This window comes from Arachis stenosperma, chromosome 9 (assembly GCF_014773155.1).
Source record: "Arachis stenosperma cultivar V10309 chromosome 9, arast.V10309.gnm1.PFL2, whole genome shotgun sequence".
NCBI classification, from domain to species: domain Eukaryota; kingdom Viridiplantae; phylum Streptophyta; class Magnoliopsida; order Fabales; family Fabaceae; genus Arachis; species Arachis stenosperma.
The window spans coordinates 161,508,396-161,532,716 of record NC_080385.1 but is presented as its reverse complement, the minus strand read 5'-3'; the positions used below and the strand labels follow the sequence as shown (position 1 = coordinate 161,532,716).

At 26.4% G+C, this 24,321-nt stretch overlaps 1 protein-coding gene across 2 annotated transcripts; it reads left to right on the top strand.

Annotated features, from left to right (window-relative positions):
• Window positions 1–769: 769 nt before the first annotated feature.
• LOC130950460 (type IV inositol polyphosphate 5-phosphatase 3-like) lies at window positions 770–10,007 on the top strand. Of its 2 annotated transcripts, none has more exons than XM_057878951.1 (10): window positions 770–946; window positions 6,155–6,224; window positions 6,301–6,454; window positions 6,546–6,618; window positions 6,720–6,824; window positions 6,917–7,682; window positions 7,782–7,966; window positions 8,840–8,948; window positions 9,076–9,215; window positions 9,586–10,007. In XM_057878951.1, exons 2-10 carry the CDS (start codon window positions 6,195–6,197, stop codon window positions 9,797–9,799), a joined length of 1,776 nt encoding a protein of 591 aa, XP_057734934.1. In that variant the 5' UTR covers window positions 770–946; window positions 6,155–6,194; the 3' UTR covers window positions 9,800–10,007. The 2 variants fall into 2 exon arrangements, with proteins under 2 accessions (XP_057734934.1, XP_057734933.1); XM_057878950.1 differs by having other exon boundaries at window positions 6,158–6,224; window positions 9,586–10,006.
• Window positions 10,008–24,321: the final 14,314 nt, after the last annotated feature.

Sequence of the window (24,321 nt, the reverse complement as noted above, 5' to 3'; positions counted from 1 at the left end):
TGAAAGCTTTAATTTGGTAACCTGTCTCTATAATAATATTATTAAAACATGCATATATATATCCAGAACAAAAAAATCAGTTAACTATATAAATCATATTCATAGCATCAAGTGATCCATGAACCTTACATAATATAATTTTCTCTCTGTGTTAGTTGCAAATATTATTACTACTACATACTTTTTTTTAACTGATACTTATAATTAAGTTTTTAGAAATAGTAATGTTAGAAAATCAATTTTTTTCAACAAACATAACAAATTTTAATAAAAATATTTTAATTTATTAATATTAAATTTTAAATCTTAAATCATAAATTTTTAACTTTTGTCAAGGGTATTGATGTAAAATCTGGTAAGAGCTAAGCTAGTATAGTATGTAGGTTATTAGGATATATATATATATATATATATATATATATAGCCTTAATAACTTTATCTCTCTCTAAATTACAAATCTTATACAGTAACTTTTTTGAAAAATAAGAATTTTTAGAAATAAAAATATTAACTAATACATACTATTATTTTTGTACTTTTTTCTAAGAAAAATATATATTATTATAAAAAAATATTATGCTTAATTAAAGACAATATATAGGGAGTGTTTATAATTAAGAATAATTTAAGACAAGATATGTGAATGGATATATGACACGTGTATCAATAAGGTTATATCTATTACCTGTTTTCCCATTAAATTGATAGTGACCAATGTTGTTATAAATATGTTTATTTAGCAATTTGTTAGCATCTTATTCTTGTGATCATCATATATATATAAACATCATAAATCTGCTGCTACTGTCTCTGTTCTCTCTTCTCTTACTTCTTCATCGGAGAATTATTGAAGCCTGAAGAAGCTACTGATGATGAAGTAGCAGCAGAAGCACATAATAGTTAAGAACAAGAAATATCAAATAATAATTATATCAACAAATTAAAGGTATGCTTCTTACTTATTATTTACTATATATTTCATGATTAATTATTGATTATTATTAATTAATTAATTTGCATGTTCAATTCGTTTAAGATCTGTCTATCCGAGCTTTCATCACTGTTATTCTTCTACTAAACACAGTGTCGGCAAATTAAAGCAAAGAAGAGAAGAATGGATAGTACTATATATAGCTAGTAACATAGGAACAAAATATAGGATGCATATTATTCAAGTTGAAATCAAACATATACATACATAACAATGATGGATAGTATTTTTATTTTTGTTTTTAGTGTTTTTTATTTTCATAATTTTATTAAAAATGAAGAAAATAAAAAATAAAAACAAAAGATAAAATTTTATTATTTTTATTTTTTTTATAGAATTTAAAAATAAAAATATTAAAAATAAAAATAAAAAATACAAATACAAACTAAATGCATTTTTAGTTTTTTGGTGGTTGAAGAGACTGAAAAACAAATAATATTAAGAAATTAATTTTTTCAGTTAATATTAATTATTTTTTAAATTTTATACTTTAAATTATAAACTCTTGAGATAAAATTCTAGATTATCAATTTAAATTTTAAAATTATCTAATATTAATTAATTAAAAATTATTTTTCTACAATTTTTTTTTCACAATATCTTAATTATTTAATATTTTTACACTTACACGAACTCATGTGCTGTTAAATATATTCCAATAGTGACGGGGCAAATTGCAACGAATGTACTAAAAGAGTAAAAGTAGAAACTCATCAGTCATTATCACGCGTTATTATTTCTCTTCACACGGTGGAAACCCTTATAAGTTATAACAATAGGCCATAGTAAACACATTAATTAATTAATTATTTAATTTGAAGTTAAAACAACCACCGTGAAACACATGTTCCATTTTATAGTCGATGTGGACATATGTTGGGAACTTGTGATCTTATTCGAGGAAATAATTAATGAATGGAACAATATTGTTGTATTTGTATACAATTATTGACAAAAGTTCTACAAAACTGAATCGGTGATTAAATATTTAAATTAAGTGTAATGTTATATGGCTATTAGAATTTAAAAGCATGAAATATAGTAAATTGTTAGATTATTAGATTAAAAAAATTAAACTAAAAAAATTGAGTTGATATTTAAATAATGATAAAAAATAATAAATTTTGATAATTTTTTAATATTATTTCTCTTAAATATTTAAAATTATATATTTTTTTTAAAATTATATTTTATTGTTTTAAAGACCAATTAATCATCAAAAATTGGATTGATTTAATGTTTTTTTATTGATCTACTAATTAATAGTCGATTTTTATTTTAAATTAGACTGAGGATTTGATTGTTAATTTTCAGTTGGTCTGATGAGTTCTGTTTTATTTTCAGAACTATAACTATAAATTGATCAGTAATAATAAATTAAAATACAATATTAGCTACCTACTTTTATATTCTTTCTATTTTAAAATACGTGTCTTTTTCATTTTTTAAGGTTTTTAAACAATTAGTGTATCTAAACATAAAATGAAAGTGAATACTTATTATTTTAAAATAAAAGGCCTAGTAATTTGAAAAAAAAAATCCTTATCTTCGATATAACTAGTTTTTTTCCTTATCAAAGCGTTGTTTTATCACTTGAGCATTAAATATTATTGTATCAACTAATTAGTCATTTATTAATATCTATAACTAAATCAGATTTATAATTTTAATTCAAGGCTAAATTTCTAAAATTGTTTTTAAGATTCACGTTTTGTACTGATTTAATCTTTGGAGGTTCTAATTATACTATTATTAATTTATTATCCATAATTTATAGTCTTCACTCTTCACATAAAAACGGGGACCAACTATTGTCATCATCATGTGCTATAATTGAATGCTCTAATTTCTTGTGGTTGCGGCCTTCCTTTATGCTTTTAATTAAAGTCAATTATCCAACAAATTACGTTTTAAAGAATGCAATCCCTTAATTTCCTGTCTGCTTCCCCTTTACACGTATAGATCCTATTAATTAATGGGGCTTTTAGTGCGCCAAATCATATCATTCTCTACCTATCTACGCTCGTTAATTAATTTGGTTGTTACACATTTATAAATAATGCAGCCAATGATGACAATAAGTTTAGATGTCATATACTATTTTGTTCTTAATCAATATGATAATATATTTCAGGTAGGTAAGCAAGCACTAAGCAGTAAAATGTTCTTCATGTATCATTATTTTGTGACTTTTGATATCTTAAAGTCAAGTTAAATAGCTAGTATCCTAATAGTAATATCCAATATTTGTTAAAATAAAGGGAGGCATTCACATAATAAAGATGTTAAAACGTCTTTTTTTTAATATTTTTTAATAATTAAAATTTAATATATATAATTGATTAAATTATATTATTTTTATTAAAATTAAGTTAAATAAATTAATTTAATTAAAAAAATTATAAATTAAATTTTAAATAAATCTAAATTAATATTATTTTTTTTAAATAATTATAATATTTTTATTATAAAAAATAGTTAAAATAGTCTTATTATATATATTATTATTATTATATATATATATAATAAAAATATTTTAATTATTTTTTATAATAAAAATATTATAGTTATTTTTTATAAAAAATAATATTAATTTAAATTAATTTAAAATTTGATTTATTATTTTTTTGTTAAATTAATTTATCTAGTCTAATTTTGATAAAAAATAATATAATATAATTGATTAATAATAATATATATAATAAGACTATTTTAACTATTTTTTATAATAAAAATATTATAGTTATTTTTTATAAAAAATAATATTAATTTAAATTAATTTAAAATTTGATTTATTATTTTTTCGTTAAATTAATTTATCTAGTCTAATTTTGATAAAAAATAATATAATATAATTGATTATTATATGTATTAAATTTTAATTATTAAAAAATATCTTAAAAAAATTAAATATTTTTATCTAAATAACTCTTTTATTAAAAATAGAGGCCTGTTTCATATACAAGTCTTTTTGACTTACAAGTCTTACAAGTTGTTACATATACGGGTCTTTTAATGCGTTATTCAATTGTTTCCTGTTTTCAAAGTGCTACACTCACCATGTATTATGAACTACTGCTCTTCTCTCTCTCCCTCTCCCTCTCCCTCTCCCTCTCCCTCTTCTTCTTCTTCTTCTTCTTTCGATTTTCATGGTTTCTGAAATCAAGTTTTGAAATTGTTTTGATAATAATGGAACTTCAGAAATACACCCAAATAATTACAGAAATACACCCAAATGATTATAGAAATACACTAAAAGGATTACAGAAATACACCCAAATAGTTACAGAAATTCACCCAAACGATTATAGAAATACACCCAAAAAATTACAAAACTACACCCAAAGGATTTAAGAAATACACCCAAAATTCGTTGAAGTACATGTATAATTCAGAACTCTTTATCTTTTTCCTCTTTATTTTCTGCTGCTTCTTCTTCAAAAACGATTTCAGAGCTTGATGTCAAAAAATAATGGAAATCGAGAATAACGAAGAAAGAAAACAGAGAGAAAAATACGTAAATGAAGAAGAAGAAGAGAAAGACGAGGAAGAAGAACGTGCAGTAAGAAGAAGAAGAAGGAGAAAGAGAAGGCAAGAAACGAAAGAAAAGGAGAAAAAAAGAGTAAGAGGAAGAAGAACGTGCAGCAAGAAGAAGAAGAAGAAGGAGAAAGAAAAGGCAAGAAACGAAAGAAAAGAAGAAGAAGACGAAGAAAAAGAAGAACAGTTCGAAGTGCGTTTTGAATGTTAGTTTTAATTGGACTTATAAGATTTACAAGCCTTAATAGCTTGTATGCGAAGAATTTCTCTTAAAAATATAAATCAAGTGGTGCATCCACGAATCCGTGAATGTTAAATTTGTCCAATTAAATGAATAGATCAATGGGGTCTTAATTAGGTGAGGCAATGCCAAATTACATATATTATTCTCCCAAATGTTTGATTGGTTACTTGTTAAAAGGGGTTTCAATGTACGTTAGTGAAAAGTATTGCAAAATAAAAAAGGGTCAATAATTAGAATAGGAACAGCCAAACACAGACCATGTAATTAAATTAACCTGAAAAAAAAAGACCATTATTAGTTGGCGTGTCAGTTGAATGGCTGTGGTTTATCCTTTACCATATTAAATTATTAACATTAAGTCATATTTGTGACAGATAATAAATAGTTAAATTGTTAATAGAGATAGAAACACGACAACGTATCCTTCATCATATATAACAAAGTTCACATTTTAAGATTTGGTAAGTTTTGTTCTCTTTCTTAGTGGAGGCATAATGTTGATACAAGTATACAACCAATCAAGATATATGTACATAAAAAATCCATTATATATGAAATATAAAACATAAATTAAAAGTATATAACATAATAATTGATTTAGTGGTTGATTATATATATATATATATATATATATATATATATATATATATATATATATATATATATATTTTATGTTAATTTGGTGAAAATTTTTTATTTCTCTTGAATCCCTTCACACTTTTTTTTTCTTAAAAAAAAAAAATAAATGTGTGGATAAATGTTGTCTTCTTATAGACATGGACCCAGTTATTGCCGTCTAGTTACAAATGTGATGTGAGACCTATTGTTTTCTGGGTATATAATACAACATACAATTCCCCGTGACATTGGCACCTACATGTTGGTCGAGTAGTCAACTCACTCGTCCGCTTAAACAAGTATCAGAAATTTGAATCCCATTTTGTGCATACAGCAATTTATTGGCCAGCGACAAATCTTTAAATGGAACTCAAATCTGTGACAGATTAATTCAAATTAAAAATACCGTGAAAAAACAAAAAAACTAAATGTTTGATTCTTTTTTCCTAAGTTTTTATCAAACACCTCAAAGTTAACAACCTTCGAATATAATTATATCATTAGATCACATATAATTTAATTTTGAAGCATATAAAAATATTTTATATAAACTTCTAATTAAATAATACGATATTGTATCAAGAGATAGAGTGAATTCAATAAAAATCAGAAAGAACAAAACAGAAATCTCTAAACTTAGAGTTTTCAATTACATTATGTATATCTATATTATTATATCTTATTTTTATTTATAGCATAATTATCTAAGTTGATTAAGTAGTTGAATGAAAGACATTGTTTTGCCTCTTGTGATTGATTAAAAGTAGATCAGAGTAGTAAGGTTGGTTCTTGCAAGAGTGAGTGATGAAGCAACGGTCAACCAACAATCCACAGGTATCTCTTTCTTTCTTTCTTTCTTTGTCTTTGCATGGCTTCTTTGTTTGTTTGCTTGTGACATTTTTTGTTGCAGGCTTTCTGGGGAAGCGTGGTGATGCGCAAATGGCTTAATATGGGAACTAATCAAACTGATTACACTGCTGATGACCCTGATGACCAGAATGATCCTGATTCTGATTCTGATTCTGATTCTGATTCTGATTCTCCTCATTCTCATACTAATCAAGGTCTTTCTTTCTTTCTTTCTTTCTTTTTCACTTGTGCTATTAAATATTCAATCTTCTTCATAGAACAGAACAAATCTGAATGAGGCTGCAGATTTTATTCCAAGATTAAGGAGGCAAAAGTCATTAACTTCCAGGGCTCAGTACATAAACAACAAGGAACTCAGGTTAATTAACATTGTATACTTAATTAATTAATTAATTAATTAGCATGCAACAACATATAGTAGTTGCAAATTAAACTTGATTTGATCAATTTGTGTAATAGAATATGTGTTGGGACATGGAATGTTGGAGGAGAAGCTCCACCTGATGATTTAGACATTGATGATTGGTTATGCATCAACCACCCTGCTGATATCTATGTTCTTGGGTAATTCATACATTCTCATATAATGTCACTAAATATTTGATCTTTACAACATTTCTGGATCCAATAAGAGCTTTCTATATATGATTTTTCAGTTTTCAAGAGATTGTACCTTTGAACCCTGGCAATATCTTTGGTGCTGAAGACACTCGGCGCGCGCCAAAATGGGAAAACATCATCAGAGAAACACTTAACAGAGTTAGGCCTCCGGCAACTAAGATGAAATCCTTCAGTGATCCTCCCTCCCCCTCCAGATTCAAGCCAACGGCCGACATCCCGGATGTAGCAGAAGAGATTCTACTTGAGGAAAGTGACAGTGACATTGGTGAAGAAGTTCATCCATTCAATGAAGAAGGAGGCAACAATGTTGGTGACATTGCCACAGAAGAATCCATCACAAATGCTGATTCTGATTTGCAAAGCCAGATACCTTCTTACCCAAGAAAGCTGAGCAGGCTGAACTGTTTTCGCAACGAAGACTCGCCCATGGAGGAAAACATAAACATGGACACATCAATTGGATTGAGTTGGCCAGAGCAACCAATGCATCTGCAGCCACAGAAAGTGTTGAACAAATCAAAGACTTTGAAAACTTTCAAGTCATTTAAGACAATGAAGTCTTTCAGAACTTATGGTTCTTTCAAACCAACCACCATGATGGATGACATAGGTTTGCTTGGTGAGATTGATCTTGAAGCATTGATGAGGAGGAAGAGAAGATCATCCTATGTAAGAATAGTGAGCAAACAGATGGTTGGAATCTTCATCACCATCTGGGTTCGGAGGAATCTGAGGAAACACATTCAGAATTTGAAGGTTTCAACAGTTGGAGTTGGTGTTATGGGATACATTGGTAACAAGGTCTAGTGAGTTTAATTTGTTGTTGTGGTTTATGATTATTGTTATCATTATAGGAGAATAATGATAGACGAATAAAGATAATTTTGTGTTATTTTTCAGGGTTCAATATCTATCAGCATGTCCATATATCAAACATTGTTTTGTTTTATATGCACACATCTGACTGCTGGTGAGAAAGAAGGGGATGAACTCAGAAGGAATGCTGATGTGCGTGAGATTCATCACAGAACTCATTTTCATTCACTTTCTGATATTCAACTTCCTATGGATATTCTTGATCATGAGTAAGTCTATGTCTTCGGTTAAAAGTATGTTATTGGATTATTAGATTAAAATAATTGATCTGATTGACTAAAAGTACTAGCCAAAAATAATAAGAAACTCGCTAAGGAGCCAATGGAATATTTGTACAATGTGTACAATGAGTTATTTATTTGACCCAGTATGAGTTAAAAAATGAACATCCAGAATAAAATACTACTAATTTCTCATACACAATACACCCATACTATACAGAATAACTATCCGAATACCAAGGATAATAAACATCTACTGAATCGAACATCCCTAAACTCTCATTATACACCTTGTACAGATACTCCATTGGCTCCCTATACTTCCTCAAATAATAAGGGCTTGTTTGGGTGAGCTTTTAAGAAAAGATCTTTTTTCGAATTATCTTTTTTTAAAAGATCTTATAGAGAAGTAAAAGTAATTTTATGTTTGGATATCTCATGTAAAAAGGTCTTTTTATCTATCAATTATGTTTGGGTATAACAATATAAAAATACTTTTTTGTTTATTTATTACATGAAAAACATCTTTTTTTTAAGAAAAAAAAAAGATTTTTTTAAAAAAGATGTAAATTACAGCTTCTCAAAAAAGATTTTTTTTTTTATTTTACTAGTGCTTTTACTTTTACTACTAGAAATTTGCCAAACACGTTAAAAAATTAAAAAATATCTTTTTTCATTGAAAAAAAAAATCTTTTTTTAACAAAATAATGGCGTCCAAACATGCACTAAATTCTGCTAGTTTAAGATTTTTTCTCTTATATATATATTTATATAGGAAATTACTTATATGGCCTTGTATGTTTTGTATGAAAAGAAACGTAACATAATGACTTAGATCAATTTCAATTTTTGTATTTGCAGGAGAGTAATTTGGTTGGGCGATCTGAATTACCGAATCAATTTGTCATATGAGAAAACAAGAGATCTTATCTCAAAAAAACAGTGGTCAAAATTATTTGAGAAAGACCAGGTAATATTATCATTAACAATAGAAATAGGAGGTTACATGAATTTTCTACCACTTATTAACGAGTCCTAATTAAATAAAGTTAGATATATAATTATCCTCTTAAAAACTTTGTTGTTTACTTGTGCAGCTGGCGAAAGAAATGGAGAAGGGTGTCTTTGAAGGATGGTCAGAAGGACAGTTAAACTTCGCACCAACTTATAAGTATGAGGCTAATTCAGATAAGTACTATGGAGAGGATCCAAAGATAGGAAGACGTGTACCATCATGGTATGCTTCACAATAATTTCACATTTACATACAACTCCAATGATTTTATAAGGTAACTTTACGTGAAGTTGATAGTTGAGAAACGTTAAATGATTTGACTAATTTGACTAAATTTTTATCAAACAGGTCTCAACTATAACTTCACGTGAAGTTTACTGTGCAATTAACTTCAGGTGAAGTTAATATTTGAGAGCCGTTAAATGATTTGACTGATTTTACTAAATTTTTATCTAACAGCTCTCAACTATCAACTTCACCTGAAATTGACTGCACCGAATTTTCACTATTGTATAATGAAATCACTCCAAAAAACTTAGACAGATAGAAAGAAGTCATATGAATAGTTATATCTTAACGAATTGTATTTCAGGTGCGATCGCATTCTTTCTTACGGAAGCGGATTGAGATTGCTAAGTTATAGAAGAGAAGAGATTAAACTGTCAGATCACAGGCCTGTAACTGCCACATACATGGCTGAGGTTGAGGTTTTCTCTCCAAGAAAGCTACAGAAGGCTTTAACTTTCACTGATGCAGAAATTGAAAATGCAGAAGTCTTCAACAATTTAGCTAATTGGAATATTTAATTATTCACTTCATTAATTAAGTATATAAATATAATTAATTATCTTTAAATAAATAAAATCACCATATTGATTTGCAGGGTCCAATGATAATACCAACTTCTCAAATACACACTACTATATTTATTCATTTTATTTATTTATATTCTTAAATCAATATATTTATAAATATTTGCATTGCATGATATGTTTGTAATGAATCTTACTCTTACAAAAAGATTTAAAGTTAGTTCATAGATTGGATGTATATATATGTTCTATATTGTTGTAGTGAGTTATGTATTGTCAGAACTTTTATGGAAAATTTCTGTATGATTATATAAATAAACAAAAAGCATTTCATTGGTATATGTGTCTAGAAGAATGAGATATTTAAATATCAGTTGTTTTTATTTTTTAATTTTTTTAAAATAAAACCACTTTTTTTTTTTTAAGTTCACCCAAATAAGTCTAGAAAATTATGAAACTTGAATGCAGGTGAAACAGGTTATATGCTATTTGGAAGATGATAATATCGCATAAAGTATAAGGTAGATTTGAGAAGTTTTAAATGAAATGTGTAATGCATGAGCAGGTCTTGGTATAAGTTTTTTTTTTTTTTAAAGGAAAAATTACATTAGAGTAATTACCCAAATTAATATTGAGATATTTAAAATTGGATGTTTTAATTTTTCAGATTTTAAAATATATAAAATAATTCTAACGTTTACTTTTGTAAGTTATTAATATAATTGCTGATTTGACCGTTAAGTATTTATGTGTGTGATTTAGACAGATTAATCTCAAAAATAAAATATAAAATAATCTTTGAAAAATTAAAAAAAAATCTCAAAATAATTTTTAAAAAATTTAAAAAAATTCAAAATAGTCCCTTCGAATTATTTATATATAATTATTTTTATATTGATAAATTTTAATTTTTAAAAATTTTTAGCTATTTATTTTTAATTTGATTGTTTATATATACAAAAAAATTATGTATTTTTAAATATTAAATTATAAATTAATTTTAATTTTTTTATAAAAAATAATTTAAAATAATTAAATGAATCCATATTTATTTTTTATCATACAAAATATTAATTTAATTTGTAAGTATCATATTCTATGATCATTAAAGAAGAGAATAAGTTAGTAGAAAATTTTCATTTAAAATAAAATTTTTTACATAAGCAATTAAAAATATTTGTGCAAATGTTTATGAAGATAACACTTTGAAACTTGCATACAATACAAATCAGATCATTTATGAAGTTAAATTTGTACGTTTTGGTCAATTACAAAATCAATGTGAATGATTTACAAAATTCTAATGTAATGTGAAAATTCCTAAAACTTTACAAATATTTAAAGAAAAAGTATCTTGCCAAATTCAAGTATTTTGTTCATGTTTTTTCTAAAAATTTTGAGATTCATTAATTGTAAAATTGCATAAAATAGATTTGTAATTAAAGCTATTTGTGATACTACAATTAATAGTTATATCAAGAAAAAAATAAATTTCTTCACTTATAAATATTTTTTTAAGTTTATTTGGTATCAATATCTTAAAAATTTAGGTATATAAATAATGACTTTTGTAATGCAACAATCTCTTAGATTTAGTTGTTATTATAATATTTTTACATCACTTCAATATAGATATCATATGTTAATAATTAAATAATGTTATATCTTTTGACATTTTAGTGTTAAAAAATAAAATCATCTTTTAGTTTATATTTTGTTATTTTTTGTATTCTTTATTTATTATATATTTTTAATAATATTTTATTATTATGACTCATAAAAATATTATAAGACATTAACTTTTGAAAGAAATTAAAAATATTTGAAAAAACTGTTTTGAGATGTTTTAAATTTTTCGGAGACTATTTTGTACTTTATATTAGAAGTTGATTTGTCTAACTTGTACGTTTGAATACTTAGACTATGTTTACGACTTAAAGTTTTGTATCAACAGTTATCATTAGTGACTAATGAAAGGAGAAAGATTATATTATCTAAAAAAATAAATAATAATTATTTTATCTATTTTAAAATTTGAAGGATTAAAGCGTCCAATATGATAATTAACAATAGTGTCCCAAAACATTAAAGTGGGCCAAATTACAAATGTCATCCGGAGTCGGTTTTTTTTTGTGTTTTTGGGTAAACCCAAATTCTATCGAACCCATAACCCAACTCGCCCAAACCCAATGTCATCCGAAGCCGCTTCTAACCACACAAAATTTTGGTCTCATAAGGGCTAATGTTGTTAGGGAATGGGTTATCAAATTCCCCCTCTTTTAACATGTGAAGCTTGGATAGTTTAGTTCTAAATTTCTTTAATGAAATTCTACAATTTGAAATGAGAAGACCAAAATAATTGTTGTATGTACATATTGATATTAGAACTTGTATTACTTCTACGTTATTTCTTTCAACCCAAATATCCATATAACATAAGGATATATTTGGGTAGCATTAAGTTGTTAAAAAAAATATTTTTTAATTTTTTTTTATTTTTAGTTGTTTGAAAAATTATTAATAATAAAAATTCTAAAAAATAAAAAATAAAAAATTGAAACTACAATTTATATTTTTTTAGAAAAAGAATTGTTTACTTAAAAAACACTATAAGAAAAATGCTAAATATCGTCAGATTTAGCGTCGGAAGTTAGCGACGGATTTGATTTTTCGATGATAATTCGCCAATAATAATTGGACAAAAGAAAAATAGCGCGATCATTATCGTCGGATTTAGGAAAAAAATCCGACGATAAGGTAATTAAATGAAACATGTCATTTTGCTCACAGGGCTGTGTGTTACCGGCGGATTTTTTTAACAGTAAATTTGCATGTAAAATTGACCATAAATTCAAATTTGCGAACTCTTCCTCTCTATTTATGCAACAATACTTTTTTCCCCTTTCTCTTTCTCTCTCGTCGTCAGCCCCATTGTCACCATTTGCTGCCGTTTCACCATCGTTGTTGCTGTCGAAGAGTGTCCACCTAGAGTTTGTTTCTGCCATGGAGAATCTTATTTTTCCCTTGCGAGTTTCTGCCTCTATAATTCGCTGCCGCCTTGCTTGCCTCCGTCAGCTGTGATGCTACCTTTTCTCTTTCATTCAGGTATATTTTATTCTTTTTTTATTGTTGATGTTTGCTAAACTCTAATCCTAATAATTAGGATAATTTCTCTAAATGTTAAGTTAAATTAAGTCCTATCACTTTATTTAGTAGTGCTTATAAAATTTGTGATATTTTATTTTATTTTAGTTATTATAAAAAAAGAGAAAGATTGATGAAATTTATGTTCATAGAAACCAAAAAAAATTAACTAGTAAAACAATTACAATATAATAAAAGTATACATATTATTAAGATGCATGTCGATTTGCAAGTTGTCAAAATTTGATGAAATAATACTTTGTCTATTATTAAAATGTATGTTAGTTGTCTGGAATTATATTTAAAAAGATTTTTAGAGAAAGAAATATGATAATACTTAAGAAGATTGAAATCTTATGAAAGAACCCACAGAAATAATTGTCTGCTCTATTAATTCATGGGGAGCTATAAATATGCAACAGTAATATAGAATCAGTACATTTTGTGATTTGTAATTATTAATTAACTATCATTAATATTTTTAATGGTGTGAAATTACACATTTTTATTTTGCTGGTTAAATACTAACTAGATTTTAATAAAAATACTGGTCTCATAAACTTTCTCATAAATATGTATTACATCATTATTTTGTGTAACTTTAATTTAAATTTTATCATCATGTGTCAATGTTTAATATATCTAATATGTAATGCAATTGCTACGTTTTATTCATTCTAAATTATGAATGCATGTTTAAATGTAAAATTGGTGGTTCTGCTTCTTATGTATAGGCATAGTGTTGAATTTTGAATAATTGGATAGCTTACGAAAAATATTAAATTTTTACTTTATCTATTATGTTTTTATATTAGAGTATTTTTATTAAGTTGTGCATGCTTCAAATGGTCAAGTAATGATGTTCTGGTCTGCATAAAAGATTGGACAATTTTTATCTTAGCTAGCAATGATGTTCTGTCTTTGTTTTGAATAAGACTTCAATACCATTACAATTTGAGACTTCGACACCATTAAAATTTGTCATCAACTCTTAAGAGTGATCTCCCAAACTATGTACTTAATTAGCCTTATTTGATTTTTCCTCCCAATCACATGGTGGTAATTCATACCAAAAACTGTTGAATTCTCTTATTTTTATAGTTTTAATATTAAATTTTGATATTTGAATTTGTTTGTGTATTTTTAACTAAAAATTATAGACAAATTATAAGAAATTATAAAATTTTAAATTTTGTTAGCTTAAAAATTATTAAATTTAAATATTTAAAATTATATATTAAATTTTTAAATAATTCTTTTTAAAAACTTAAAGTTTAAGTTTACCGTCGAATTTATCGGCAGTTAAATCAACCGATAACTATCAATTTAATTATTAACAATAAATAATGTATTACCGTCGGATTTACTGAAAACAAATTCGACAGTAAAAAGCTTTAGAATTTTTCCAATTAAGATTTATATTCGCCCGCTAAATTCGGCAGTAATTAGCGGCAGACAAAAAAATATGCCAATAACAATTACCGACGAGGATTATACTGTCGGATTTATTCCGCCGCTAAATCTAACGATAAATAGGTTATCGAAAATTTTTTTTGATAAATCTGTCGATAGATCTGACAGTATCCAATGACTTTCTTGTAGTGAAAAATTTTAACATATTAAATAAACAAAAAAATATATTATCATCTTTAATTGATAGATAAAAGTATATTTTATATTAAATATCTGTTGATTAATATCTAAATTTGTCTTAACAGCTACATATTATTATTATTATTATTATTATTATTATTATTATTATTATTTTCTTATTCTCAAAAAATTAAAATAAAAAATCATAAAAATATTTTATTACAAATTTTTTTAAATCAGTATTCAAAAGAAAAAATAAAAAAACAAAAAATAAAAGAGTATGAAAGTCACAAATAACAAATTGGTAGCAGATCAAAGTTATTATAAACAAAATCCTTAAAAAAAATTAGTTGCATGAAGATATTAAATTACAATACTCGCTTAGTTCATCCACAACCTTACATTGAAAATCTTTGCCAAAGCATATTAAAGTGTTAGAATTTTTTTTCCTTCAATTTGTGTTGATAGAGAAATATTTTTCTATAAATACTACAAGCAAATCAATGCAACAGAATGCCAAAAACAAAAAGAGGTAAGAAAAAAGAACTCAATGAGAAGAGAACGAGAGGGAAGAGATTTTAAAGGAAATTAAAAAAATTGCAAAAAATACGAAATAAGTTGGAATTTTTTATTTAAATTAATAAAATATAATATTTATTGAAATGCGTAATATGTAGATGAATTATAATTTTAAATACAATTACACATCCCAGCTTGAATACATTAAATATATAAACCTGAATATGATACATTAAAAAAATGTTTAATTATTCTGTTGGTCCCTATAGTTTTGTGAAATTTTCAGTTAGGTCCTTATACTTTTTTTCTTTTTAATTGGATCCTTGCAAAAAAAAATTTTTTAATTAAGTCCCTTTTAGTAGTAATTGGCTTAATTTTATAGGGACCCAACTAAAAAATAAAGAATTGGTATAGGGACCTAAATAAAAGAAAAAAAAGTATAGGGACCCAATTAAAAAAAAAATTGGTGCAAGGACTCAATTAAAAGGAAAAAAGTATAAGACCTAATTAAAAATTTTACGAAACTATAGAGATTAACAGCGTAATTAAACCTTAAAAAAAATACAGATGCATCTGGGATATGGTACAACTGTGTAGTTATACATAAAACGAAAACTGAATATAATTTAAATTTTTAAAATTATAATTTTTTTAATTTAAAATAACAATTTAATTTAATACGCCGATATAATATTTTAGATAGTGTTGTGTTAGTTTGATTTTTATTTTTTTATTTTATTTAATTTCATTCAAATGAAATACTTTAAAATTTTAAAATTACAAAATTTTAATTTAAAATTTATATGAATATAATTTAAATTAATAATTTAATTCAATTCAATATAAATAAATATACTTATATTATTATATTCGTATGGTTAATTATGTTTATATATTCGATTTTGAAAAAAAATAATGGTATAAAGTTTTTAAATTAAAAATTAACCTTTTAAAATTTTAAATGTATCCAAAATATGTACAAAATCAGTTCATAATTTGATATGTTGATATAGTATTCTGGATAAAGAAAGGATATTTAGAATAATTTTGATGTAGTTTTTTCTTTGTCTTTTTTTTAAAGATAAAAATTTTATTGAATGAAACTTAAAAATTTGGGTATACAGTGGACTTTATACAAGATTAAATATGGAATATTTCATAAAACTAACATGATATCACTTAAAAGAAAGAAAAAGCTTAAAAAATGAAAGAAAATAAATTTAATAAAAGTGGCGTGGTTTTCGAGGAGTTTCATCTTCATCCTCTTTTTAGTACTTGAAAATCATTTTTTAACTTAATTGTTAGCCTTCAAAATTTACTGATGGCCAATTCTTTCTCCTTTAAAAATTAATTTATTTCTTGTTATCCACAATTATCACAAAAGGTGAGTTATAAATTGAATCTTCTTCTTTTCATTTTTCTCCCTTCCAATCATTCATGGAGCTTAATCCACCATTGCCACATTTCAGCATCATTGTTCACGTTGTTAGGTATCATACCAAAATTTTACCAAGTCATCGTTATTTGTGGGCAGGTCAGCAAACAATGCCGAATGATTCCTCTTTCTGGCCACATGTCAAACAAATTGGGAAAACCACCTCAGATAACCTCTTGTGGAGTCTTTTTCTAACACATAATTCATTGTGAAATACTCTCCATAAGAAAACTTTGATTTTTTGTGGGCATTTCAGATCCCACAAGAAAGACCAAGATTTTTTTTAACTTGCATTGATCTAGAAGTAGCTCCAGTGGTGGATGATAAAATTGATGAGCTACTTTATACCGCGAAACAACAATGTACAGACCTTTCCTCTACATTAACCAGATAAATTTGTCTTTTTTTCGTTGAAATTTCTGCTTGTAAAATTTCTTAGGTAATTTCTGGGTTGAATTGTGCTATTACTGCTTGATGGTTCCATTCTTTTTGCTCTATCATTAATTGTGCAACTCATTCTACTTGTGGATAACTGTTCGTTTAAGTAATTGTAACCAGTGATAGAAAATTTTTAATCCAAGTATCTGCCATAACCTTTACCGAGTTATCCCTTCCTATCTTTCAAATAAGCTCTTTTTCTATCACTTTTTTTCCCTCCAACAAGCTTCTCCATCCCAAGAGGGGTTGTTACTTAAGTCGACTCTTAGAAAGTTTGAATACACGAAGTATTTGCTTCTGTATACTCTGAAAATTAGCGAGTCAGGTATAGTCAGCAGCCTCCAACCCTGTTTTTCGAGCATAGCCATATTGAAAGCCTTAAGAACCTTGAAATTTAAATCTCTCTGAGACTTTAGTCTATAGATTATAGTTCATTTAATCCCGTGTATTTTTCTTTCGATTCTTCTCTGTCCCCACCAAAACTGCATTATCATCTTGGGAAGTTCTTCCAGTAAGGTCTCTGAAAGTTTAAAACAGCTCAAAGTATAAATAGGAATAGCAGTTGCGACTGCTTTGATGAGTACTTCTCTGCCACAGGTTGATAGCAAGGATCGTTTCCACTGCTGAAGCTTCTTGAAAACTCTATCTTTAATATAATTAAAGGTAACCTTTTTATACCTGTTAATCATGGAGGAGAAACCCAAATATCTATCTTAGTTTCTTACATGAGGCACTTGTAATACATCCGCTAGTTGATTCCTTATATCTTCCGGTGTGTTATAGCTGAAAAAAACTGATGATTTGTCCAAATTAATGACTTGACCACTAATCTGAGAATAGGTATGCAGCATACTCAATAGATGTTGACAATCTTCGGTTATAGCTCTACTAAACAGAAATTGAGTCATCCACAAAAAATAAGTGACTAATATTTGGGCATCTGTGATTAAGTCTCAAGCTAACAATTTTTTGTCTCTGTTCTCCTCTGTAGAGCAGATGGGAGAGCTCCTCTGTACAAAAAAGAAATAGATAGAGAGAGAGAGGATCGCATTACCATAGTTCTCTACATGGTTTGAAAAAGTCATAAGGTTGTCCTTCCACAATAATAGAATAAGAGGCTGTCATCATACACTCCTTCATCCATTTCACTAATTTTTCTCAAAAACCCATCTTTTTCATCATAGCCCAAACAAAACTCCATTCCACACTGTCATATGCTTTACTCATATCTAATTTGAGAGCCATCTCTCTCTCTCTCCAAACCGCTTATTCTTTAGAAAGTGCATGAACGCATGAGCAATTAGCACATTATCACTAATAAGTCGACCTTTGATGAATGCACTCTGCTTTGAGTTAATAATTTTATCCATGACATTCTGTAATTCATGCACTAGAATCTTGAAAATAATTTTATAAAATATACTACTCAAACTAATAAGATAAATTTGCTTCATAATATTAGCATTAAGGACCTTTGGTATCAAACAAATATTGGTATGATTAAAAATCCTCAATAAATTACCCCCCAAAAAAAGCTAACCACTTCCTGTATCATATCGGTCTTTAACTTTTTATAACATTCTAAAAAAATGATAAAATTTGATAGTAAAACCTTCATCTTTTAAGATAAAAAAAGGTTTTGTTGAAAAAACAGCATCTTTATACCTCCTTTTCTATAATCGCTCTAGTGAGTCTTCTGTTAATGTTGACTTTAATTTTTACTAGTACATCCTCTATTTCAGCAGGAGGGTCCTTCGGATCAGAAGATTTGAATAAATTCTTAAAATAAATTTGAACAATGCTCACTAATTCTTCTGGATTCGATCTACTCCCTCTTCATCATTTGTTAATCTGGAGATTTGATTTTTTGTATTCCTTATGTGAAACTTGGAATGAAAATCTTTGTGCTACTTAAGCCATTAGATTCTGGATTTTTTCTTTCTATACCTTTCCTCCATCATGTAAGCCTCCTCCAGTTCCTCCTCAAATTGACGAGTAATCAGTCCGTTTGCCTCTATACCATTGTCTTTCTCCTCTTCCAACTTATCTAAGAGTAGAACAATCTGAGTTTGCGAGTTTGAGGTCATTATCCTCTGCCAATAAACGATAGCATGCCTGTATTATTTTAATTTCTGAAATTATTTATACATTGGAGACCTTTCTATTTTCACATCCCATACTGCCTTCACTAACATTTTCGCTTTTTTCTTCCCGCACCATCACTCTGAAACCTAAATCTCCTCGTGGATTTAAGCAACATTGCATCATACTTTAGGAGTAAAGGACAATGGCCTGATTCAACTTCATTTAGATACGATATTAAGGCCCTTGAATAAGAATTTCTCCACTTAGTAGGCACTAATCCTCGATCTAGTCTCTCCTTGACTAGCGCACTACCAAATTGTCTATTAGATCAAGTGTAGTTCAGGCCTTCATATCTAAGATCACATAGGCTTCCTCGATTGATTAAGTTTATAAAGGTCTGTATTAAAGTTGCTGAATTAATTCTTTCACTTTTTTTTCTCATGTTGTATCACTATTGCATTAAAATTGAGATTACCACACAATGAATCCAACACCTCTAGTAAACTGTTAAACTACTCTCCTCTCAACCTATCATCTGTGCTCAAATAAATTCCAATCACATTTCGCATGTTTTGTAATTTAAAATTTTTTTATTTATAGTAAATGTAAAAATTCTCGTGTTAGCAAATCTACACTACAGCCTCCTTCTTCCAAGCCACCACCAAACTTTTTTCCTATCCTCTTGATTCAATACAAAATAGATTAGAAAAACCAGCTCTTCTAACAATTCTCTTTACATTCAATAGGTGTTATTTTTAATTTCACTCAGAAACACTTCGGGGAAATAGACTTTTTCATTGAATATAAAAAAGAAAATATATATTGATCTAATTAGTTAAAATTCAAATGAGGGTATATTTAACTATTTAATTATCGTCATTTCATAATACTTAAGGTTGTGTTAATACAATAATAATGTCAACTAATTTTTCTTGAAAGCTAGCTAGTTCCCGGGAACAAAAAATATTGTGATTGTTTACTATTTTCCTACTTGCTCAACCTTTTACTGAAAACTGTATTTGGATCTATATATATTCTATAATCAACATGCGCTTAGGCGTTTAGCTAACAGTTATGTTATTTATACACTTATATCAATGTCATTATCTTGAATTTTGATTACTCCCCACCATTCCCATTTGAATACTAATATTCATATATAAGATTATAAGTTACATATAGTCGTCCAATATTTTTTATCGTTGTCGGTGCTCGCTGCATAGTTTACTCTGTCAACTAATAGTATGTTCATCCAACCTAATATAAATAAATAGTATATGTTCACTTTCCTCATATATATATATAGCTTGTTAATAAGAGAAAGCGTCACAAATAAAATGAGAGAATTGTCACTTTGATAAATTTGCCTTACCAGGTAGTATGGCTTAAAATCCGCATTTATTTTGATGGACTTGTTAGAAACATGCTAATATAATGAACCTCGTGCCTTAAAAAGCATACCATTTAATAGTAATAATAATAAAAAGTTCTTGTGGCCTGAAAAAGGAATACAATGACGATAAAGATTTTTATCTAACAATTCTAAACTTGTTTGCAGATAAATTTTTCAGTGTTGACTCCCTATACAAAATGCTGTCATTTCGATTTGGAATCAACTAGAAGGATTCCTGTTGTTGGTAGATGCAATTATAGAGCCATGTAAAACAATTAATCATCATTGCCTTCACAAAAATTATTTACTTTAATATATATCTTCGTATTTGTTTATTATATATCTTCTTTGGGGTTTTAGACTTTTAGTTTCTTTCTCTCAAATTTAGAACAAATTATATATATATAAAGTTTAGCTTATTATCAATTTATTGTCAATAATAATTAATTATTATATTTTAAATATATATATAAAGAGACACATTTAAAAAGTATATTTATAAAGATATTTTTATTAGACACAACCATAAAAAAAATATTTTTATTAGACACATTCATAAAAATACTTTTATTAAAGACAGTGATAAACAAAAATTAGTATAAATTGATAGAAATATTATTGATAACATAGCGGGATTGATATATATATAACTAATTTCGAGGCTATTATTTAGTGTATACTTGAGCAATATTCAATATGTATTTGGAAGAAAACCATATATAGTAGTTTTCAACCCTTTGTAGCGATGATTTTAATTGGTGTGTTTCTTGCATAGACTTTGAATTTTGATCAAGTTGTATGTGATATCACATCAATCAAAATAATTTGTAGACATGATTACGACGTGGGGTTGCAAGTAGTGGCGCATGCTAAGAAAGATCATTGAGTACCATATACATACATACATTATTTTAGCAAATTGCAAAAAAGTGGATTAGCCTCTCTGTACGGCTGCTTATAGTTAATTAATTAGCTAGAGAGCCCCACTACTTAGCTATTTAATTTACTGGAACCATCAACTCACCCAATCTCTTCTTAACAACTCTGTAAACATAACCATATATATATGAATTATTATTACTAATATATTCTTTGATTCTTTGATAATGATCTACTATCTTTTTTTAATTGTTGCATGCTTTAATTTGTTCCTCCGTATGAACCTACATTCCAACATCATCATCATCATCATCATCATTTTTTACATTATTTAATTAAATATGTAGGTTTTAAATATTTAGATGTTGTGTAAATTTTTTACTTTCTTAGGACCGATGATAAATGTTAGCTTAAAGTTTGATTAAACTAGCCCTTAATTAAATATAGGAAAGCACATACACTTTGTATGTGCTGGTAGGCTAATTAATGAGTCTCTCCAAATGTATTCATGCTTGAATATAATAAAGAACCAAAATATTTAACAACAAATTATTTTATTTAACGTTTATTAATTGATGATTAAATAAGATAAATTCGGAACTTTTTTTTTTCATCTTCTTAATATTACTGAATAGAAAAATTAAAGGTATACCTTCTTTTAGTTTTAATTCGGCCATTTTAGGACTTGTGTATTCTCTCTTTGAACTCTAACATCATATGGAGTTTTATTCCATCAGTGGGGAAACTAAAATTAAAAAGAAAATCATTAGTTTGCTGTGCGTTTGCATTATATCGTTTTGTAGCTAGGATCTTTTATTTTTATAAATTAAATAAATATAATAATTATCGAAATAAATAATTTTAAAAATATTTATTGAAATAAATATCACTTTCTTATCTTGAGATAATTTTGCACGTATCTCGTTTATAGTGTAAACGAGATAAGAGAGGTGGATGCGACACGTGTCTATTATATATCAACATTTTTTTATTATTTTTAAAAATTACATTTAATTATTTATAAATACATATATCTCGTTTACCGTGTAAACGAAATATATATTATCTCGTTTACACTATAAACGAGATACGTACAAAATCATCTCGTTTACAGTGTAAACGAAATAAGAGAAGATATTTATTTCGGTAAATATTTTTCAAATTATTTATTTTAGTAATTATTATATTTATTTAATTTATAAAAATAAAAAATCCTCGTTTTGTACTTGAACTCCATTTAAAATTTAAAAAGAATGAATAATTATAGAGAAGTATATATTAAGAAGACCTTTCCCTTTTTGCATTATTAGAATTGTCTTCTATATAAATATAAAATAATCTTAAGTAACTAACTTTTGTTAGTTAATGTAAATTAACTTTTTTAAATTTATTTTAATTCTAAAATTAACTAAATAAAAATTAATTCTCTATAGTTTTTCGTAGAAATAATAGATTGTTGGTGAAGCGTCTAATTTAATAGGACATTATTAAAAGAGGAAAAAAGACAAAAATCTGAACAGAGACTTGAAAGCTCCATATATCAATATTGGTGCCGTGGGCCGCTTATCGCCGTAGCTATATATGACCACTCATCCAATTGCAACTTGACACGTGGGGATGTTAATGGCTGCTTGATTTGGTTTAAACTCTTAAAAGAGTTGTTTGTAATTAAACCCCTCTAAAATTTAGGGATATTTAACGAGTTTGGGTAGCACATCAAATTGGTCCACGAACCCGTTTTAAGAAACAGTCACAAATTTTGAAACATCTACAACTTTAATCTCCACATAGAAGAGTCATCGAGTATAATTGAGCCTATAAAGATAAAAAAAAAAACTCATAATTTATTTTATTTAATATTTATTAATTATTATAATAATTAATTTATGACAGACACATTAGTGATTTATCGTATCCGTACGTCGGACATATTTTGCACACGATATTTATCAATATATATTTGTCGGATACATGTATTTTCTGTGTTCAACCTTATTTTAAAAAAATAAAAAATTCTTCCCAAAAACGTTTATAGACACCTAAGTACTATCACATATCAGCATGATCTAATTTTATTCTTAACATGTATTCTTGAAATGAATTTAGAAATCATATATATTATTAATTATTAAAATAAAAAATATTTTAAATAATTTATATAATTAAAAAATATTAAAAATAATAAAAAATTAATTATATTTTATTTATACCGTATCCCTATTCTCATCAAAAATTTAAATTCGTGTGTCTACGTATTTTATATCGTGTCGTATTTTCGTGTTAATATTTATATATCATAGTAATTAATAAATACTAAATAAAATACATTTTAATTGTTTTTAGTTAATTTATTTTAATTACTAAATATTTTCGATAATTTAATCATCAAATTTTTAAAATAACTATATTTTTCACTTTTAAATATGAAACTCCTATGTATAGTGTCCAATTAAACTTTTGTCTCATATCATCTATAAAATGCTAACCGTAGTAAAATATTATTGGTGGTGCGAATCGAATTTCAATCAAAGCATGATACTTCACTTAGAGTGGTCCTTGAACAATAGGATGGAACAAGAATACTTTTAAAGATAATTAGTGAAATTTTTTTTAAAAGATTATTTATTTTTTAAATTAGTCTTTAAAAAAATTTTAATCAAATTTATTTTTTAAAAATTTTAAATTAATCGCGTAAATTATTCTGTTAATGACGTCAAAATTTGTTAATGTGGTATGTTAAATGATATTATAAAACACATATAAAAATTTTAATTAACTATTAATATGATAAATTTATGAAATTATATCAAATTAAAACCTAATTAAAGGAAGAACTTGAGACATTGAAATCTCTCTATTTAGAATTAATTTGATATAATTTCAAAAACTTATCATGTTAACTGCTAATTAAAACTATTATTAAATATGTGTTGTGGTATCACATAGTCACTTAACAATAGAATTGACACAATAAATTTTAGCTTAGCACTTATCACTTAATACGTTACATCAATAAATTTTGATACCGTT